Below are 18,267 nucleotides of genomic sequence, written 5' to 3'. Positions count from 1 at the left end.
AGGAAGAAAAATAGTTTGAACCGCAAAGATGGCTGTAGACAAACTTCTAAGAAGCTCAGACCCAAACAGTGTGCCAGAACGATAGGGGAGAAACATCTCCCTGAGGAAAAGAGATGACTAAACTTCAAGCAGAGAATCTAATTACTTGGCTTTGGCATTCATTCTATTGTTAATTAGGGTATCTCCCAACAGAAAAGCAAAGCCATGATTTAACACTGAGGACCATATGACTCACACACTGAGGGTAAGGAATGGAGCTGTGAGTGGAGATGCCGATTTAAAAATCCGTGGTCCGGTGTGAAACACAATGTTGATCAGTGCCTGCTTGGTCAATGATTAGTACATTGCCCAGTTACCTTTGACAAAACTTGCTGTAGCAAAACAAAGAAATTACAAGCTATTACTGACTCAAGTTACAATGGACCTGACGAGACTAGACATTGCCTTGAGAAAACCAAGAGGAGCCCTTCGGAATGACCTGAAAATAATACTGCAGAGACTCTCCTTATGCAAAACTGAGGGCAGCTCACTGCTGTGAATGCAAATTGCTCCTGATATGGGTGCAGAGGCATCATCTCTGTGCTCTAGAAAAGGTAGCCTGGGGAGAGCCCTGTTCAATTACCCTGAACCAAGGCAGCTGGGCAGAATCCCTTACCTTGCACATGACAAGGGGGACACCAGAGCTGGCCCTGTTAGGACAGAGGGATTTGTCCACAGGCTCTACTCAGCCAGGAGCCGAGCCAGCTTTTTCTCCTGTGAACCTGAGACTTCTGGCTATGGGAGGATAGTAAAAGCTCTCTAACTGCAGGGGATGGAAAGCAGGGTTGGTTACCGGATCCATTCCCTTTCCAGTCAGAAAGAGGGATTATCTCTTATGCCTGGCCCTCTCTTTACACCTACAAGAGGTCTCCCCAAGAAGTAAAGGAAGGTTGAGCCACATTCAATGCCTCAGACTATCTTAGGCCATTTCATTAGATGGCATTGGTCTCGAGTGGAGTGCAAGGATTAGAAATGGGACCTTTGTTAAAAGGTCTAAACCACCAGAAACCAGGACCTAGAGTATGCTCTGGAGGGCACCAATGTCTATGAAGTATGTAGTGCAGTAAGTGATGACCTGCTCGAAAGTGACTTCCAAGGCATCTACCAAGAGCTGCAGCCAAGTAGTGTTTCAGGGCACTAAACTTTTCTGGGCAACTGTATCTCTGGAGCTGGTGCCAGTCTTGAATTCCTGTGAGAGATACCAGACACCTGAGAAATTCAGGAGGTCTTAAAGTGATACAGATACCAGTCTTGGAAATGGTTCTTTCAAAGTTTGTGCTGGTATTATTACCTTTTCCGCTTCTTTTCCTTTCCCCTCCAAAGTAAAAAAATCTAGTTGAGGTGACTTGGCATAAGGATTAAGACTCCTTGAAGTATGGAATCAAGATGAATCTAAAATCTTCCAGAAATAATACCTTCAGCTGTCGATGCTTCTTGCAAACTCTTGGCTTCAAAACCCTACTTACAGAATGCTTCCCACTGGCTTTTTGCTGAACAGCATAAGCACCAGCAGTACACATCTGACGGTCAGCACTGGTTCCAACACATCTTAAGAGCTTAAAGCCACAGCCTTTATGCAAAGCCTTGATCACAACGAAAGCAAATTTTCAATTTAAAAGGAAAGTTTGATAGCTTCAGCACAACCAGGCAGTTAGGAGAACGAAGTGCTGTCCCCAAAGTGGGGTTGTTTACCCGGTATGCAAGATGCAGGGTGAAAGCATCCCCCAACCAAGAGCACGTAACGTGTGTGCCAGGGTGGGGAGGAGGGAAGGAAGGTGCCCCTACCACCACCACTGCTAGGCCAGAAAAGTGTTCGGCTTAAGCATCAGGCATCTGCACGCCCGTAGCATGAATGGTTACACAAGAGATCGCTTGAAGGAAAAGTCTGGCTTTTTTCTTCTTGGCACATAATGAAACTGAAGACAAACGGTGTATAAATAAATCAGGGTGCTTCTGTAGTACAGAATGATAACAATCTCAGCAATTCATCGGCTCGTGCCAGGAAATTCTCCTCACACGCTGCTTGCAGGTTATCAGCCTTATCAGATTGGATACAGAAAATAAAACGACAGAAGCGAGGAGGCAAAACCCGTGTCTCCACAACAGAGCTTGCAAGGAGAAAACACCACTTTACATGGGGAAAACCCAAACTATGGCTTAACAAAGGGCTGGGCTAGGAAATAAAGGATGCATGGCACTCAGTACCCTACATACCTGTACATTGTGTAGATTGTGTCCCCAGCAGTCAGTTACCAGTTGAGCAAAACCACTGCATTACAAATCCTGAGAGTGGACGTACCTTAGGTCTGCTACTCAGTGAAGGGTGTCAGATGTTCCCAAATAACAGACTAGTTCTTCTGTTACGCTGCTCATCACTAGAGCGCAAAGTATTTCACAAACGGATCAAGTATCATCATTCTTCTTTCACTAAAGGGAAACCCGAGCAGCAACGTCTCCAACTTACCCCACATTTAGCAAGTCCAGTTCCAAGCTTTTTGAGACCTTCCTACAAAGTCTGTCTCCTTGCTCTTAAAACTAAGATGAATTTACATATTCCTCCTAACAGAACAGACAAGAGCTACAACTAACACTTCTTTGAAGATGAGACCTTATAAATAGCAATTTTTATTCATTTCATTATGCTTTAAGAAGAGACTATGAAAGCCCTACTGAAGATTTACAACTGACTTCTCAGATGCCACAGGAGACCTGATGGAAAAGCAAAGTGAGAATGCTCTCAACAGAATCACATGGGGTTGGAAGGGACCTCTGGAGAACAGCCCCCCTGCCAAAGCAGGTCCACCTAGAGCAGGTGGCACAGGAACGCGTCCAGGTGTGTTTTGAATGTCTCTAGAGAAGGAGACTCCACCACCTCCCTGGGCAGCCTATAACAAGCAGGTCATGCCTGTGCTACTTCACCCACACCCGAGCTATCCCACGGACTGTTGAGAAGTTCAGTTGTGGATCTAGTCTAATGCTCCTCATACCATCACCATCTGCTTCAGAGTTGAAGTGGCACCACGAACCCTTCTTACAAATGCCTTTGTCCAGGTGCTCTGGGTTGGGCTTCAGGAATCTCTGCTGTCTGGAAAGCTCTGGTGTTGCTTCTCAACATTTGATCTGGGTGACCAAATAAACGCTTGTGTGGACAACCAGAAGCCCCAGGAACAGCACTAGCACTACTCTTCTGTCCAACTTGCACTAGCGTAGCCAGACATGCTCATTCTAGAATCTCTTCTATATTTATTATAGGCGAATATATTCCATTCCTATCATAGAATATATTCTATTCTAGATACCAATGTACTTTTGACATCCTGTTAAGTCACAACACAAAGAGTTTTCTGATACAGACTCCTAAGATTCCCTCCTCTAAGGAAAGTGACACAGAAGAAAGATTCTACACATCTTGGCTTCAGATCACCTGGTGTTTTGAAACCCTTTTGAAATAGAACTGTGCCTGCATCTTCTTTATCTAAACACTCAAAATACTTAATCATAGAATATTATGAATTATGATCTCTGCCATAAGTTTAACAGAATTAGAGCTTCGCATTTCAAACACACCACTATAATAGGTAAATTAATTCCCACAACTTTCATTTGTTAATCAATTATGGATTTGGTTTAGCTGGGTTTAAGACAATTAACCTTCTGGGTGTTTCAATAAAGCTAAAGCTACAAAGGCAATCTCTATATAAAACAGGCAAAACCCCACAGTCTCATTTTCAGGGTTTTGGTTTTCTATTAGTTCACTAGCAATGAGAGATAAAGACTCCAAAGCAGCCTAGACTAAATGTATTTTTAGGAGCAATGCTCTAGAAAATATATAATTAACAAATTAAGAAGCCTGAAATAGTTCCACAGAGCAGCCCACGATACTTTTTCAGCTTGTCACTCGGCCGTTGTCGTGCCCAGCTATAACTCCTCACCGGCAGCATTTTGCCCAGTTTCCGTCTACAGAGTTTGCACTAATTTGCTTTAGGAGAAGCTCTCACCAGGCAGAGAGGAGAAACTGTCCCAGTTTACAGGACAACACCTACATCTGCTCCTTAGTTTGTGCTCGGGGAGGGGGGGCCTGTGCTCTAGAAGACACACGTTCGTGTCACAAAAATGTGTACACTCAGCCCACAACTGGGGAGAAAACCCCCTCAGATTCAAGTAAAAATCACTAAATTAAGAGCTTGCTGGAATTTCAGAATGTGATAAAACTTCTAAAGATGATAATTATCAATCTCTGGATCTCTTCACTCAAGTATTTTAGATGCAACAGAAACAGACTGGAATAAACAAGAGTTCCTGATTATTTTCATCGAACTACTTATCCCTTCGACATGTACAACAACTAAGTATTGTAAAAATATGTATTTACAGTATAGACTTAAACTCATTAAAACCACCACTTTTTTTCTTCCAAACAAATATAAAAAGAAAACAATATGGTAGTTTATACCCCATTTATTTAGACAGAGCCATCTATTACTTAATACACCGGTTTGGGGAGCCATAAATCACATTATTTTCTTGCTATATTAAGATGCAAGACAGTTTGGCAACCGCATAACAAAGACAAATTAGGCAGGGCGGGGAAGCATTTGAGCTGCAGCGGGTTAAAGAACCGTCTAAGCCAGGGAGCCCTAAGCCAGCCCTGTTACCCAAGGTGCTGGCACAGGGCAACAGCGTGCCCGCCACACTTGCCAGCCAACTCCTCGAGTGCCCAGGGGGCCTGCCAGGGCCCCTTCAGCTGGAATGTCAGGAAAAGGTCCAGGGACCGTCTGGGTGCTGCTTTTTTGGACACCTGCCAAAGCACACATCACCAAAGCTAGTTTTTCCGTGCAAGGATGGCATAGGGTGTTTTTTTTTTTGTAAGAATGAAGGCTTCTGGCAAGAAAGTTTATAGTGCAATTTGAATTAATTTGTGCCCACGGTGTCATTATTCATTCTCCCAAAACAGGTTAAATATAATCGTGTAGGAATGTGCTATCTCCATAAAGGTATTACAAAGTAGTGCTTATACAGGTGGTGACTACATAGATTCAATCTTAATAAATATATCTCTTCATGCTTTTGCAAAACTACAAGTATGAAAGCAAAACTGACAGAACAGCCGAGGACTCTTGTATCCTCCAAGCGCTATTCAAATTCTCAGGGCTCTAAAAGGTTAATATACCTTATCTCACAGGAAACACACCCCAGGTTCGATGTAACAGCTGCTCAGAGGGCAACAAACCCCAATTCTGCTTCCTCTTTGCCGACGTGCCACCACGTTACAGCTCCTGCTGAGAAATCAGAGAGATCCTTTGCTCCAAGAAGCAAGTTCAGATCTGTTTCTGCTTGTCAGTGTAGCTGTGTGCTTAGCAAGGAAATTCACGTTACTATATCACACACAAACTATGGATATTTTTGCAGGACGGGAAGAAAAAACAAACAATAAAAAGATAAAAAGGTCAAGCACCAGGAGCTTCAGCTCATAAATACATCGTGTTGGCCTTAAGAAACCCAGCTGTTAACAGCAGTAGCTCTTAATGCAAATTTACAAAGTGAACACTTATTCAGCTTGAAAAACACATACACAATAGTTTGCTTAATAACGATGGATTTAAAGACAGTATCAGGTTAACATCCTAGTGATAAACAATTATTGCAAGTGGAATATTTTATAAAAATAAGAAGTAGCAATGCTTCATTGAAATAACAGATTTAAAAATCGCTTCTTGAAGCGACTACTACTCCAAAACCAGCATGGCAACATGCAAGCAAATTAAGTAAAAGCTACAGATTATTTTCATTCTTTAAATGATTGTAAGATTAGAGTAATCAAAAGGTGGGTTTGATTTTTTTTTTGCCTTTAAAGAGTCTTGATTTAAGACATAGTGAGAGGGGGAAACTTGTTAAAAGAATCTTCAGGAGATCCTTACCTCATTGAAAAACATTTGCTTTATGTATCTTGCTGTGAAAACATCAAGACCTTTCCTCTGCAAAAGCCAGCATGAGTAACTTTTTAATTAAAAATGAAAAAAAAAAAAATAAAAGCATGAAATTCAGATGTTTAAGTCAACTACATTTGGTAGATGCAATCCATGGTCAAGCTAAATGATTCTTTGAACACCAATATTGTGAAAAGGGAGAGCAATTAGAGTATGATACCGTGCTTTGTAAACAGAGTTAATACTTTAGAAGCCAACTGACTCTATTCCCATCTACTGTAAGATTTTTAAAAAACAATTATGAACAAAAATAATCCTTTGGCCACAGTAAAGAGACAACTGTTTAGGCAAGTGTGGCAACAGCACACACCAATCAATTGGCTATAATATATAGATACAGTTGAAGGTTGCAAATAAAAGGACTATTTTATTTGGAATGTATGCCATGTACAGACAGAAAGCGAGAGAATTTTTTTAAATGCTAATATATTAGTGCTCAGCATATTGGTGTATTTCAGGTAACTTCAAAAAAAGACCATGAACGCACACATGCTTGGAGGCATCTTACTAACACACACACATACATACGGGCCACGCAGACACTTGCAGACTAAGGTTTGGCACAGACACGATGACTTCACAATAACCCTTTAGGAAAATGAGACTCAAAAAGCATTTTCATCATTTTAAATGTGAATTGTTTTAAAATGAAAGAAATAGTGTTGTTTTAGAAAGAATCAAAGACGATGCAGTTAACATTTTTCTATTAAATACTATGTTTCAAGGTCGCTTGACAAAAGGAAAACCCTGCTCCCTGTGGAGTCATCTCTCTGTACCCGCCAGCTTTGGTCCTACCAACAGCTCTGCAGCAGAGACAAGCTTTGAAGCATTCTGCTAATATTTTGGCTTGCACGTGGAGACTAAAGCAGGGTGAGTTTGTATTGCAGAAATTCAGAACCTTTGCTTTTTTCTGAATAGTGCCAAACCTTAAACATGGGCTTAAGGATGTAGGTGACTGACTGGATGACATCTAGCAAAGGCTTGAATTCATCTTATAAAACACTACCTATGCACAGATCTTTCACAGACAGTATGCTTTGATTTAAAGACTATTGATTTGTAAGAAAGAACTATTCAGATACACAAAAATCTAAAGTACATAAATGCAAAACATGGCTTTATAACTTAAGAGAAATTTCATTTTGACAAGCAAATTATTTGGACCATAAGTGTCTATATGCCCTTACCAGTATTTTCAGAAGGGTTATGCCTTTAAAACGGACTTTAAAAAAAAAACCAACCAAGCCGCAGACCCTTATATATAGTGAAAACATAGTATAGTTACATTTCTCCAATTCCTTGGGGACATAAACCCAGATCTTTTTAGAAATTTAATGTCGTGATTTTTTTAAGTGCAATTCTGCTCCCCAAACGGTGATCTGGTTGTAGAGTAAAAGAACCCCCATGTGCTGTATGTCAATGCATCAATGACATTGCTCTATTTACACAATGATTTTCCAATGTTAGAAAACACGTTATATGGAAATTAAAATTATTTTAATTTCTGTATGTTCATAAAATAGAACTGTTGCTGACTTTCTGAAGTATAACGTTGTGTGCATTCATATGTAACAAAACAACCAAGTTGTGGTAAGTATTCAAAGACTTAATTCCCACCTAACACCACCACCCAGTTCCTTTCAAATTTGGTCGAAGATCTCCATTTTTTTGCAAAATAATCCCACCAAGCCAGCCCTTTCAATAGCCTTTTCTGCAGAAATGAGAATCACCTTGAAAGAACACTTCACAAGATTGAGGTTCAAATACTTATCTGTCATGTACCCAGACTGGAATCAATGTACTTTATTACATTGATTCTTATTGTTAAAAAAAAATTAAATCAGTGGTTTGTGCACATCTTTTGAAGACAACAAAATTACAACATTACTCCTCAAACAGAAACGAGGGAACAACTACTTGCATTCTCAACATACCAATGTTTTAGTGCCTGTAGAACTGAAAATAAATGTATTCATTAATAAATACACTGCAACTTGAGTAGCCAATGCTCAAGTTTACTATAATTTAAAAAGTGATTATTTTTAGCATAACCACACTAGCAAGTTTTGTATATTTCAGCAAAGCAAAGCTTAAAGAAGTTGTAGAGAAATAGATCATTCCTTTTTTGTGTGTTTTAAGAGAGCAATAAATCCTTTCCATAAAGACTATTTACAAAAACGCAAGAGCAACCTTTCTGAGATCAGGGTTTGGGGGTTTTATTTTTTTTTTCCAAAGATTCCACCACATGATAAAAAAATTAAATGAATGTGTATTCCTGACCACATTGATAATGTCACACCTAGAATCTCATCGGCTGGTTTATGACAAGCAACTGCAACGGGGTAAACAAAAAACAGGTCCCTGCACTGGGACAAAGCTCGTTGTAGATTGACTGTATGCTACTAATATTGAAAGCAAGATTTGAAGTAAACTCGTCTGGAATTCAGATCCAACTGAGGGACCAGTGAGAACGACACAGTAAAAGTACACTTGGGTGCAATTTCATGCTGGTGACTTTTTTTCCTATTTTATGCTTAGAGCAGATTTTAAACCAGGAGTTGCATATCCATTGACACACACACAATTCAAAACTGAAGTGACCATTAGCACATTTGTACACACACTTACAGAAATTTAGTATTTACAAATTCTAAACAAAGTTCCATTTTAACAGGTGAAGTCTTTTAACACATGAAAGAAGATAAGCTACTACAAAGAATGCATAACGGGACCACAAATTTTCCACAAGCATATAAACACATGTTTTAAAGTGCTTTCTGGGTGCTTCAGATTAACCCCTTGCAGTATGAGCTGCTATGTAGTGCTGTTCCAGTCAATACAAAATTATTTAAATAATTCCCCTTCAGGTGCGTTGCAAGTTCAAGAAAAATGACGACACTGTTGATGTAAAAGTTTTAAGCTCTACCAACAAAAATGTATACATCACTTCAGATGAAGTTGACAAATACTTTGGTTTATCATAGCTGGGGATAAATATTTGATAGAACAGAAATTGCACCTCTCCACCTTTAAGTTTTTCACTAAAAAAATACCCCAACATAAATTGACAGTATTCTTTGGTAAAAAACAGGACATTTGGCCAGTTTGTGTGTACATCTGTTTATTAAAATAGTCTAAAAGTGAACAAATGCCACTGCTGTACTGTCAATTTACAGGAATAATCATTCCTTACTCAGCGAGGAGTATGAAAACATTAAGCTGAGCAGTTAGTTATATAACAAGCTGAAACACCTTCAGCAACCATTACAGGGGGATCAATAATGTTTTCGAATACTTTTTGCTTAACGTTTATCCTTTATGTTACAAAAACTTTGAAATGCTTTATGCCTGCAGACAAGTCCATTACTTTGCAGTGACTACAGAAACATTATTCAATGGTGTACACTGTTAGGTTTCTGAAAAGCATGGAACAAAAACCAGGGATATAGTGTGCCGACCAACCAATATTCAGCTGCACAGTATTTGTGCATTACCTATACTAAGTACTAAGAAAAGCCCATTAAAAATTCAGTTAACTGCTACACGTTACGTGAATATATAAAAACAGAGCAGATATACAAGTATAACACTGAACATACTGTACTTTATTAGCACAAAAAGCCAGAACAAGGCACAGCAAGCAGAAAAATACATCAATAGAAGGGTTAGTGTAGCATACAAGAATAACGTTTATTGTACTTGCAGCCAAAATGTTCCCTACCTGGCACAGGTCACTGCCATAGAGAAGTAAGTAATAACATACTGTAGCAGCTGGTAAAGAAACTAGGGAGCACTCATAATTGGTACAAAACATTAAACAGGGGTCAGGGCATTCCAACAAAATTTTAGTGCAAAAATGTCTCAGACAGAACTATTTTAAGTTCCATCTCCGATTAAATAAGCAAACAGAACTCAGAATCTTGTTTCCAAGTAATCTGTTGAAACTATAATCAGTGCATATTACTTTAAAACATTTCAAAAAGCGCAAATGGAAATATATTTACAAGTAAAGTATAACAGTACCTGTGAAACCTGACATTTGTTTCAGATATGTCAGATTTTTTAATCTGGTTATAATAATTCAACCACTTGTAATTTTCTCCATAAAAATATCAGACCACTTTAAATAATTAAACACTTTCTCTCCTCATTATTACCTTCCATTGTAAGTTACCAACCGTCAGGCCACCAAATTCTGTTTCAGAAAAAAACACAACTTTTTGTTTCATGGCAATAATCTAATCCTGTGTCCTGCCACTGAATCAGTAATTCGCACTGGAAGGTACTTAACTGTCTAAGACAGTATTACTTTTTCTAACAATGCCACTTAAATCTCCAAGTGTTTAAAATAGAATTACAGTACTGAGCAGGCATATTCAAGTCTTAATGATTAGGAAACCTTATACACTGAGAAAAGCACGATTCATCTGTTAGCATCAAAACACCATTAACTCTTAATGGACTGCTTCTAATGAACTGCTCTTCATTAAAAGAAAATACTCTTATTCACTAGTATTTGGAAACTTGTTTTGTGAGCTAAATTAGCACTTTGAGTAGTGGAAAGTTTTCAAGAAGATAATTTTTAAAAAATACTTCAAATATTAGCAAAAATGCTCCTCTAACAAAGCATTTCTTTATTAGCGTTACATGAATGCCCCATGGAAAATGCCTCATAGTTTCTTCATCCAATTACTACAGCTATAAAAGGGAAACAAAATATTCAGAAATTAGCAAAAATATTTTCATTAGGCTTTAATGAAAAACGTGCAGAATTGTGTCTGCTTATTGTTTCCAAGAGGCATCACAACTTAGTTTGATTAACAGCAGGCAGCATCTGACAGGATACTAACACTCAGCTTAAATAGGATATTGCAGAAAAGCTTGACATTGTTGGTGCGCTCGCTGCAGTTAAACTGTAACACACACACAAAAAAAGCATATTCTAGAAGCTTATTCTGATTTTCATTTACTTTGATTTTATAGGTTCCCGCTCCAGCCATCGCACCCTGACTTTTTGTTTATAGTGATACTCCTTTAGAAAGTCTTGCAACATGGAGGGTAGAGGAAGGTCGTCGATTCCATCATACGTAGTGCACCTGCAGATGACTGCCCGGCAGATATACTGCAGGCTAAAGGGGAAAGTCCTGTTCAGAGAGACAGTAAGTAAGGGTTCAAAGAACATGCAAGAGCTGGGGTCTTTGTAGTGTTCCAGAAGCCCTGTGACAGTGGAGGAGTGAAACACACAGGGATCGTGGGCATCGAAACTAAAGTTGTGATTCCACTGCTCAATGCGTGCGTGCAGCGACCGGTTGTAACGGCGGAAGCTCACCGAGAAGAGGTAGTCCTCCTGCGCAGAATCCCTGAGCAAAAAAGTGCCTTCGGGTTTACCCTCCAGAAGTGCTTCTGCTTCGTAGCGGTCCATCACACCCCAGTAACACGGGTTACCTGTGATCTGAAGTAAGTCTGGCACAAGGCAATGGATGTAATCGATTTGAGTGTGCACTTTCCAAGCCCCTTGCCTGCTGATATGGCCGTGGCTCTCTCCGGACATCTGACGCTGCTTCTGCCTGCGTGACTGCAGACAAAGCGTTGTCGAGTCCTCTTCAGAGTCACAGTTCCCTGGAGGTGTTAGGTTTTTGTCCCCAGTCAGCTCAGTCATACCAGGGGCTAACTTTGGTCCCAATTTATACAACGGATTAACCTGTGCTGTAGCTTCAAAAGTATGTATTTGGGCATTGGGAGGGGGATCAACCCCTTCTTCAATACTAAGTCTACGTCTCTCTCTGAGCCTGTCTTCTTCATCTTCTGTGGAAACCAAGGAAGGATCAAATGTGTCAAAAAAAGTTGAATGAGGACTCACGGGCGCTGTGTGCTGCTTAATCAGATGCCACTTCTGAGCCAGATCTGAGCCTGCAGGAAAAGGGCATTTCTCAAGCATTAGTTCAGAGAGATGGATCTTTCTTTTGTTAGAAAACAGAGGTTTGGACTGTTTACTGCTGTAAGTTCTCATGGGAAAACACAGCCCAACAGTATCTTGTAGGCGCTGTCGCAGGGAACGGCTGCCTACTGTCCTGTTTGACACTGCGTCCATATCATGGACAGAGCTCACCCCATACCTTCTCTCCCTCCTCTGCAAACCACTTCGTGTCCTACCAAATCTTTTCTCGGTATCCAAAGAGCTCTGGGTTTTGGTAGAGCAGGAATGCTTCTTCTTCCCACCCCAAGGAGCATGCCGAGAGTAAGAGTCCCTTCGAGCAAGCCTAGCTCCCGTGGTGACACACGAGTCATTCTCTTTCTCAATGCTTATTTCAACAATCTGAGGAATCTCTGTGACACAGTTTTGGTTCCGCCTTGCCGAATTCTTTGAAGGACTTAAACCTAATTGCAAAGCAATGTTTTCTCTCAAAGGGCTGCTGGGTTGTCGTTGAGCCAAATCAGTTATCTGGATAGCTTTCTCTTTAGCAGATGAACAACTACTGGAGTTCACAACTACATTTTCATTTTGGCTTCCACCCTCATGACTGAAGAGATTCTGGCACCTGTATTTGAAATTGTTCCACATCTTTCCCACTTTATCCATGGAGTACGTTATCTAAATTGAGGAGAAGAAATATTAAATTAAAAATATAGTTTAAAAAAAATGAAGATACTTCTTCAGTTATCAATTAAGTTCTAGACACAAGAAGACTGTTAATTGAACACACTACGTTTGAAGAAGTGCCCTAGAGTTTGTATGGTTATGTGGAAGTGATATGCATCACACCATTTTGTTATTCAAAAAAATGTTTGTAATTTCCCAAACGTTTTCTTCCTGGTGATTTTATTAACTAGCATATCCTCACATTTTTCTGTAGACACATCAGTAGATCTGCATAGTTGTATTTGATGGCTAGGAAATATGCAGTCTAAAATTCTTCATTTTAGGAAGAATTTGTAAGTCATATGTAAGGTACTACTTCCTGAAAAGCTTCCAATAAGTAGCAGTAAAAACAAATCCTGAAAAAGAACTGTTCAAGTCACTCCAAATTATGAAGCTAGTGAAATCCAACAAGGGCACTGCAAACGTCCAGCTAGACCACCTAGAAGCAAAAGTTCTAGCCACAGGTCTGATAAATTCCAAGCTATAACGGAAAAGATTAAAAAATTAGCACAAAATTAGAAATTTAGGGGAAAAAAAGCATTAAGCATTCTTAGATGAGGCAATCTAAGGAGCAATGAGGCAAAGATGAGGCAAAGGACAAGGAACGGCAGTAAGGTATTAGCAGAATTTTAGAATTATAAAGTCTCTGATATATTAATAAAACCCATACATATGAAACATCTAAAAAAAACTGTCTGGTTTTATTACTTTAGATATAAAAGAATGAAAGAGCCCAAGGAGCTTTGCTATCTTTAGTAGGAGCACTTAAAAAGAAAGCAGCTTAGCAGCAGAAACACAATGACAGTGAATCATGACGATACAGTAAAAAGATAAAAACATCAGCAGTGTGTATTCTGCAACTACTTCTTTAGAAACCAAGTCTGATAATTGGAACAAGACTGCCAAAAACACAGGACTGCCCTAGGACAGAGAGAAAAAGGCTAATTCTGTACTAAAAAGAGTCAGGCAATGCCAAGCTAAATTAGATCTAATTAAGTTCTGAGAGAAGTGCTAAACTTAAAGGACTAAAACATGTCATCATATCTAATTTAACTCTTAATGGAAACTGCTCTGTTCTTTGGAAACATTATTTTGAAGCAACATTCCTCTGCTGCTGCATTTCTTTTCTGTTCACATCTAGAAAGGAATCCGAAGCAATGACTGAATGCACTGAGTCTCACGAAATAGGGATGATGACAAGCAAGCAGTACTCTAGTGATCTAGTCTGGAAGTCCCTTAAGACAGAAGCACAGCTGTAAGCCCACGACTTTATAGCAGAATCCAGTAAGACTGAGGAAGAGTCAGAGGTACAGCTTAGACGAAAATCATGAAAGGATAACAAATGTGAAATACCTAACTGTTATAGCAACAGAAAGCAAAAGGAGCAAAAGCTTTCTTCCCCACTTCCTCCTCAGATACTTCAGCCAACCCAATAAGCTAGGCATCTACATCCAATTGCATAAAATAAAACCTTAGGAATTTAGTCTGGATGCAGGGAAGTCAGGGGCAAGTGGGGAAATCAGGCCTTAACAGTCTCTGGAAATTACTGGTAAAAGTTACCTAGAACACAGTGCTAATGACAATCCAAACACCCAAGTAGTCATTAAGGAGGAAGACACTTGCAGAGAAATGTTATACACAGAAGGTGCTATAGAGTCCTGTACATACATAAAAGTGAAAGCATATAAGCAAATGTGCAAATAATGTCTTCCTGATTAAAAAAAATATTCCTAAATTTGTTTGTTTTGGGTTTTTTTTGGTTTTTTTTTTTTTTTTTTGTTTGTTTGTTTTTTTGTTGGAGTTGGCTGGACCAAACTGGGGAACTGGGAGAGTTCTAACAGCAGCAGAGCAATAGTCAGATCACATACAGATTTGTAGAATTATTGCCACCACAATAATCATAGCTGTTTGTGGCATCTCAGAATATCTACACTGACCAGGAGGCAGCATATGTTTGCTGGCTGCTGGTCTGTCAATACAGTGTATATATATGGTTGACTTCAACCCACTTTTCTCTCAAGTTGTATGTTTTTTTCTCTTCCCAGCCACAGAGCTGTTTACAATTTTTGGGAAGGGAAAAGGAAGACAGAGAATATAACCTCCAATCCCTTGGGAAATCAAGCTAGAAAGAGTACACATCTTTGTGACAATGAACTGGAATTACTTTTCTAACTAGTCATATACTGTTCAGTGGTGTCTTTTATTCTAAAATTGCTCATTATTGTTTTTCCCTTGCACTATTAAGTCTAGAATGTTTTTAGACTGTTAGATGGGTGGAAAGTTCTCTACGGTTGCCCAGAAAGCGTCAACAACAAAGAAAAAACAAATAATCCCCACCCACCCACAAAAGCCCAACCATACTGGCTTGACAGACTGTACTTTATAAAAAACTAAATTTAAAAGGTTAACTACTTTTTGTCATACTCAAGAGAATTTAGATATTCTTCTTACCCAGAAAAGCATACGAGTCACTGTATCTTGTCTTGAGAATATACCTCAACATGAACTTGCTAGATTGCTTCTCTGAGCTTCGGACATGGTTACTACAAAGAAAAAAAATGGTATTTTTGTTAGTTGTTAGAGTATCTTTTAATTTAGATATTTACAATTAGCTACTGGTATCAAAGGGATATTTTGTAATTATGTCTTAAGCGTGAACATGGAACTGCCTGCTTATTATATACATTTTAATGCATATTAACATAGACAAAAAGCTTCACAGAACTTCCTTTTTCCACTGACAATATTTGTCAAATGGAGTCCAAGGGAGAACCCTCAAATAAAGCCTTTGAGAACCCAGAGCGAAGCCACAGCACCTGGATCACTGAAGTGCCAGGCACAATGGGCATACTCAGCTCTGTAAAAATGGCTTCTGCACATTTTGGTCACAAGTCCAAAGCAGTGGTTCCCAAGTTGCGGTTGGCAGTGCTGTCAGATCACCTCATACTGCCTTTCCTCCTTGTTTCCAGCTGCTACATCACATCAAAAGGCAGCTAAAAATACACACTTTTCTAATATTACTTTTCCAGGTAAGCAACTGCTGTACTTGCCACAAGGATGTTATATGATTGTGAAGCCAGAGGAATATGAACCATGATTCTAAAAATGGGAAAGCAAATGGAATACAAGACAAGTTCTTCATTAAAAGAGCAGGTCAACACTTCCCTAAAATAATCATCATTGTTTTTCAGAAATCCAAGAGGAGTTAAAGGATTTAGGATGCTCGCCTCCCTGTCAGAAATCTAACATTAACAGGACAAAGGAGAGTAATTTTTTTCTCCACACTAGAACCAACCCCAGGACAGAAATAAGAGTTAACAGAAAATAGTGGGAACTTATGTTAAATCTTTACATGCAAAAGAGAGAAGAAAATATTCAAATATCATGCATATTTACTGGAACAAAAAACTATGGGGTTTGTAGAATTTTAGAAGTAGAATTTTAGAAGTAGAATTTTAGAAGTAGAATTTTAGAAGTAGAATTTTAGAAGTAGAATTTTAGAAGTAGAATTTTAGAAGTAGAATTTTAGAAGTAGAATTTTAGAAGTAGAATTTTAGAAGTAGAATTTTAGAAGTAGAATTTTAGAAGTAGAATTTTAGAAGTAGAATTTTAGAAGTAGAATTTTAGAAGTAGAATTTTAGAAGTAGAATTTTAGAAGTAGAATTTTAGAAGTAGAATTTTAGAAGTAGAATTTTAGAAGTAGAATTTTAGAAGTAGAATTTTAGAAGTAGAATTTTAGAAGTTAACATTCCTAGGCAGAAAATCCAGAGTAATGTCAGAAAAGTACTAAACATATTTAGCTTCCATTGACTTCTATAAGAACTAAAATTGCTGAAATGCTTTAAAAGTTAGGCCACGCTACTACTATTGAAAGATTCCATAAAAGAAACCTTTCCAGGCAGCAACAGAGTTACAAGTACAAAATGAAGATTAACGCAAAAGTACTTTTGCAACTTTAACATTTACCCCCCCTTTTTTTCCCCATTAAGTTCCTAGCAAGTTTACAAACACAAGACAGCAAAACATACTATACTTGGTTCAGAGCAAGACCTTAACAGAGCAAACAAAAGGTAAAGTTGCTAGAATAAGGGCTCTACAATTTTAAATTAAGCCTTACTTAAAGCATTAGGTCATTCTGAAGACATACTTGCATTCCAAATAAAACCAGTAATGCTCTTTTACTAGGCACAGGTGGCAAAGGGGCTGCATGCTAACCATTTTAACTCAGTAGAAGTACTAGAGGTCCCTTCCAACTCTGACAATTCCGTGACACTGAAGCTTATCTTGAAATGTCATGCTTGATGGTATTTAACTTTATACATCACTATTATTCCTCAGTTCTGCTCAGCAAGATGAGCAGTCAATGTACCGCCTGTCACCTCACCATGGCCAGCCCACTAGCTACAGGAGGGAGCAGTTGCTTTGGGAATAATCCTTCCCTAATGGAAAACAGTTTCTTGAATTTGGGTGACTGCCTCAGTTAAATCTATCAACCTTGTGTTAGAATAAAACTTGAGTCATTGCTAAAGTATTTAATATTCAATCTAGTAATTTTAAATTAGTTTAAATCAATGTGCAACAGATGTGTGGTTTCACAGATTTCTTGTGGCATCGGTAAGGTTGACAAAATACAAATTAGTTCTAAACTGGCCCTAAAGCCATCTTGGTTTTACAAAGGAGCACTGCCAGTGGTTACTTCAGCCTAAACAGAAAATAAATTTAGTTCCATCAAAATCCACAAAGTGATTTCATCAATTTGTAGATTTTCTCAGGAAAATTACACTAATGTTCCTAAACCAATCTCTTTTTAACTAAAAAGAATTTCTATCTTAAAAACAACAGTAGTAAGCACCCTACAGGGATTACAGAAGCAGTGAGCCGAAGTACCTTAACACTATATTTCTACTTGCATTAAGTTTAGAGACATTCAAAGCCATGAAGTTTGCATGAGCGTAGTCTTCAGTATTGTGAGTGCACAAATGATGAAACTACAAAGACAGCTCAAAAAAGCATTGGTGTAATATGATTTAAATAAAAGCAACAGTTATAACCTGTTTGCAATCCTGAAATACCACATATTAATAGATCACTGAAAATTCAGATCACTCTTTCCAGAAGCGTCACAAGATCTGGAAAGACAGAGCTTTTCACCTGTGACTTCCAAGGAGGAATATTCAAAGCCAAGGTTGTGCTGTCCTGAAGATAATACACTTGTTTCACTCTCACAGTGCTATTCAACTTAAAAATTAGTTGATAATATTAACTCCTAAGAATGTACCATCTTCACAAAAGCTGAAACACTGCATAATGTATGATACCTTACAAAACAGGTAGAGCATGCTTATTTCAAAAACAAGAATCTACAAGATTCTTTGTTTTGGTATTTCCATACAATGATAGCTTCAAAACATTGAAAGATAACAAGGACAAAACATTGAAGGAAAACAAAACCCAGACAATTCTTACAAGTCAAATATCCCAATAACCTGAAAGGAGAGGTAAGAAAAGGGGAGGGAGGGAGTGTCTCTGCTCCTTGCACACTGTTTAGTGCAATGCTAGCACGAGGATGCACAGACAAGCAGGGTAACACACTCAGTGACA

At 38.6% G+C, this 18,267-nt stretch overlaps 1 protein-coding gene across 2 annotated transcripts in view; it reads right to left on the bottom strand.

The window, feature by feature from the left end:
- Positions 1 to 8,217: 8,217 nt before the first annotated feature.
- SOCS5 (suppressor of cytokine signaling 5) overlaps positions 8,218 to 18,267 on the bottom strand; it is a 57,881-nt gene continuing 47,831 nt past the window's right edge. For both annotated transcript variants that reach the window (XM_014950559.1, XM_014950560.1), the window contains exons 2-3: positions 15,118 to 15,209; positions 8,218 to 12,618 (exon numbers count right to left, since the gene is read on the bottom strand). In XM_014950559.1, coding sequence (XP_014806045.1) covers positions 10,993 to 12,618; positions 15,118 to 15,129 — 1,638 coding nt within the window. In that variant the 5' untranslated portion in view covers positions 15,130 to 15,209 and the 3' untranslated portion in view covers positions 8,218 to 10,992. The remainder of the gene's footprint in view (positions 12,619 to 15,117; positions 15,210 to 18,267) is intronic.

Source organism: Calidris pugnax, unplaced genomic scaffold (genome assembly GCF_001431845.1).
Source record: "Calidris pugnax isolate Ruff unplaced genomic scaffold, ASM143184v1 scaffold24, whole genome shotgun sequence".
Lineage (NCBI taxonomy): Eukaryota > Metazoa > Chordata > Aves > Charadriiformes > Scolopacidae > Calidris > Calidris pugnax.
This window is presented reverse-complemented; position numbering and strand designations above follow the sequence as displayed.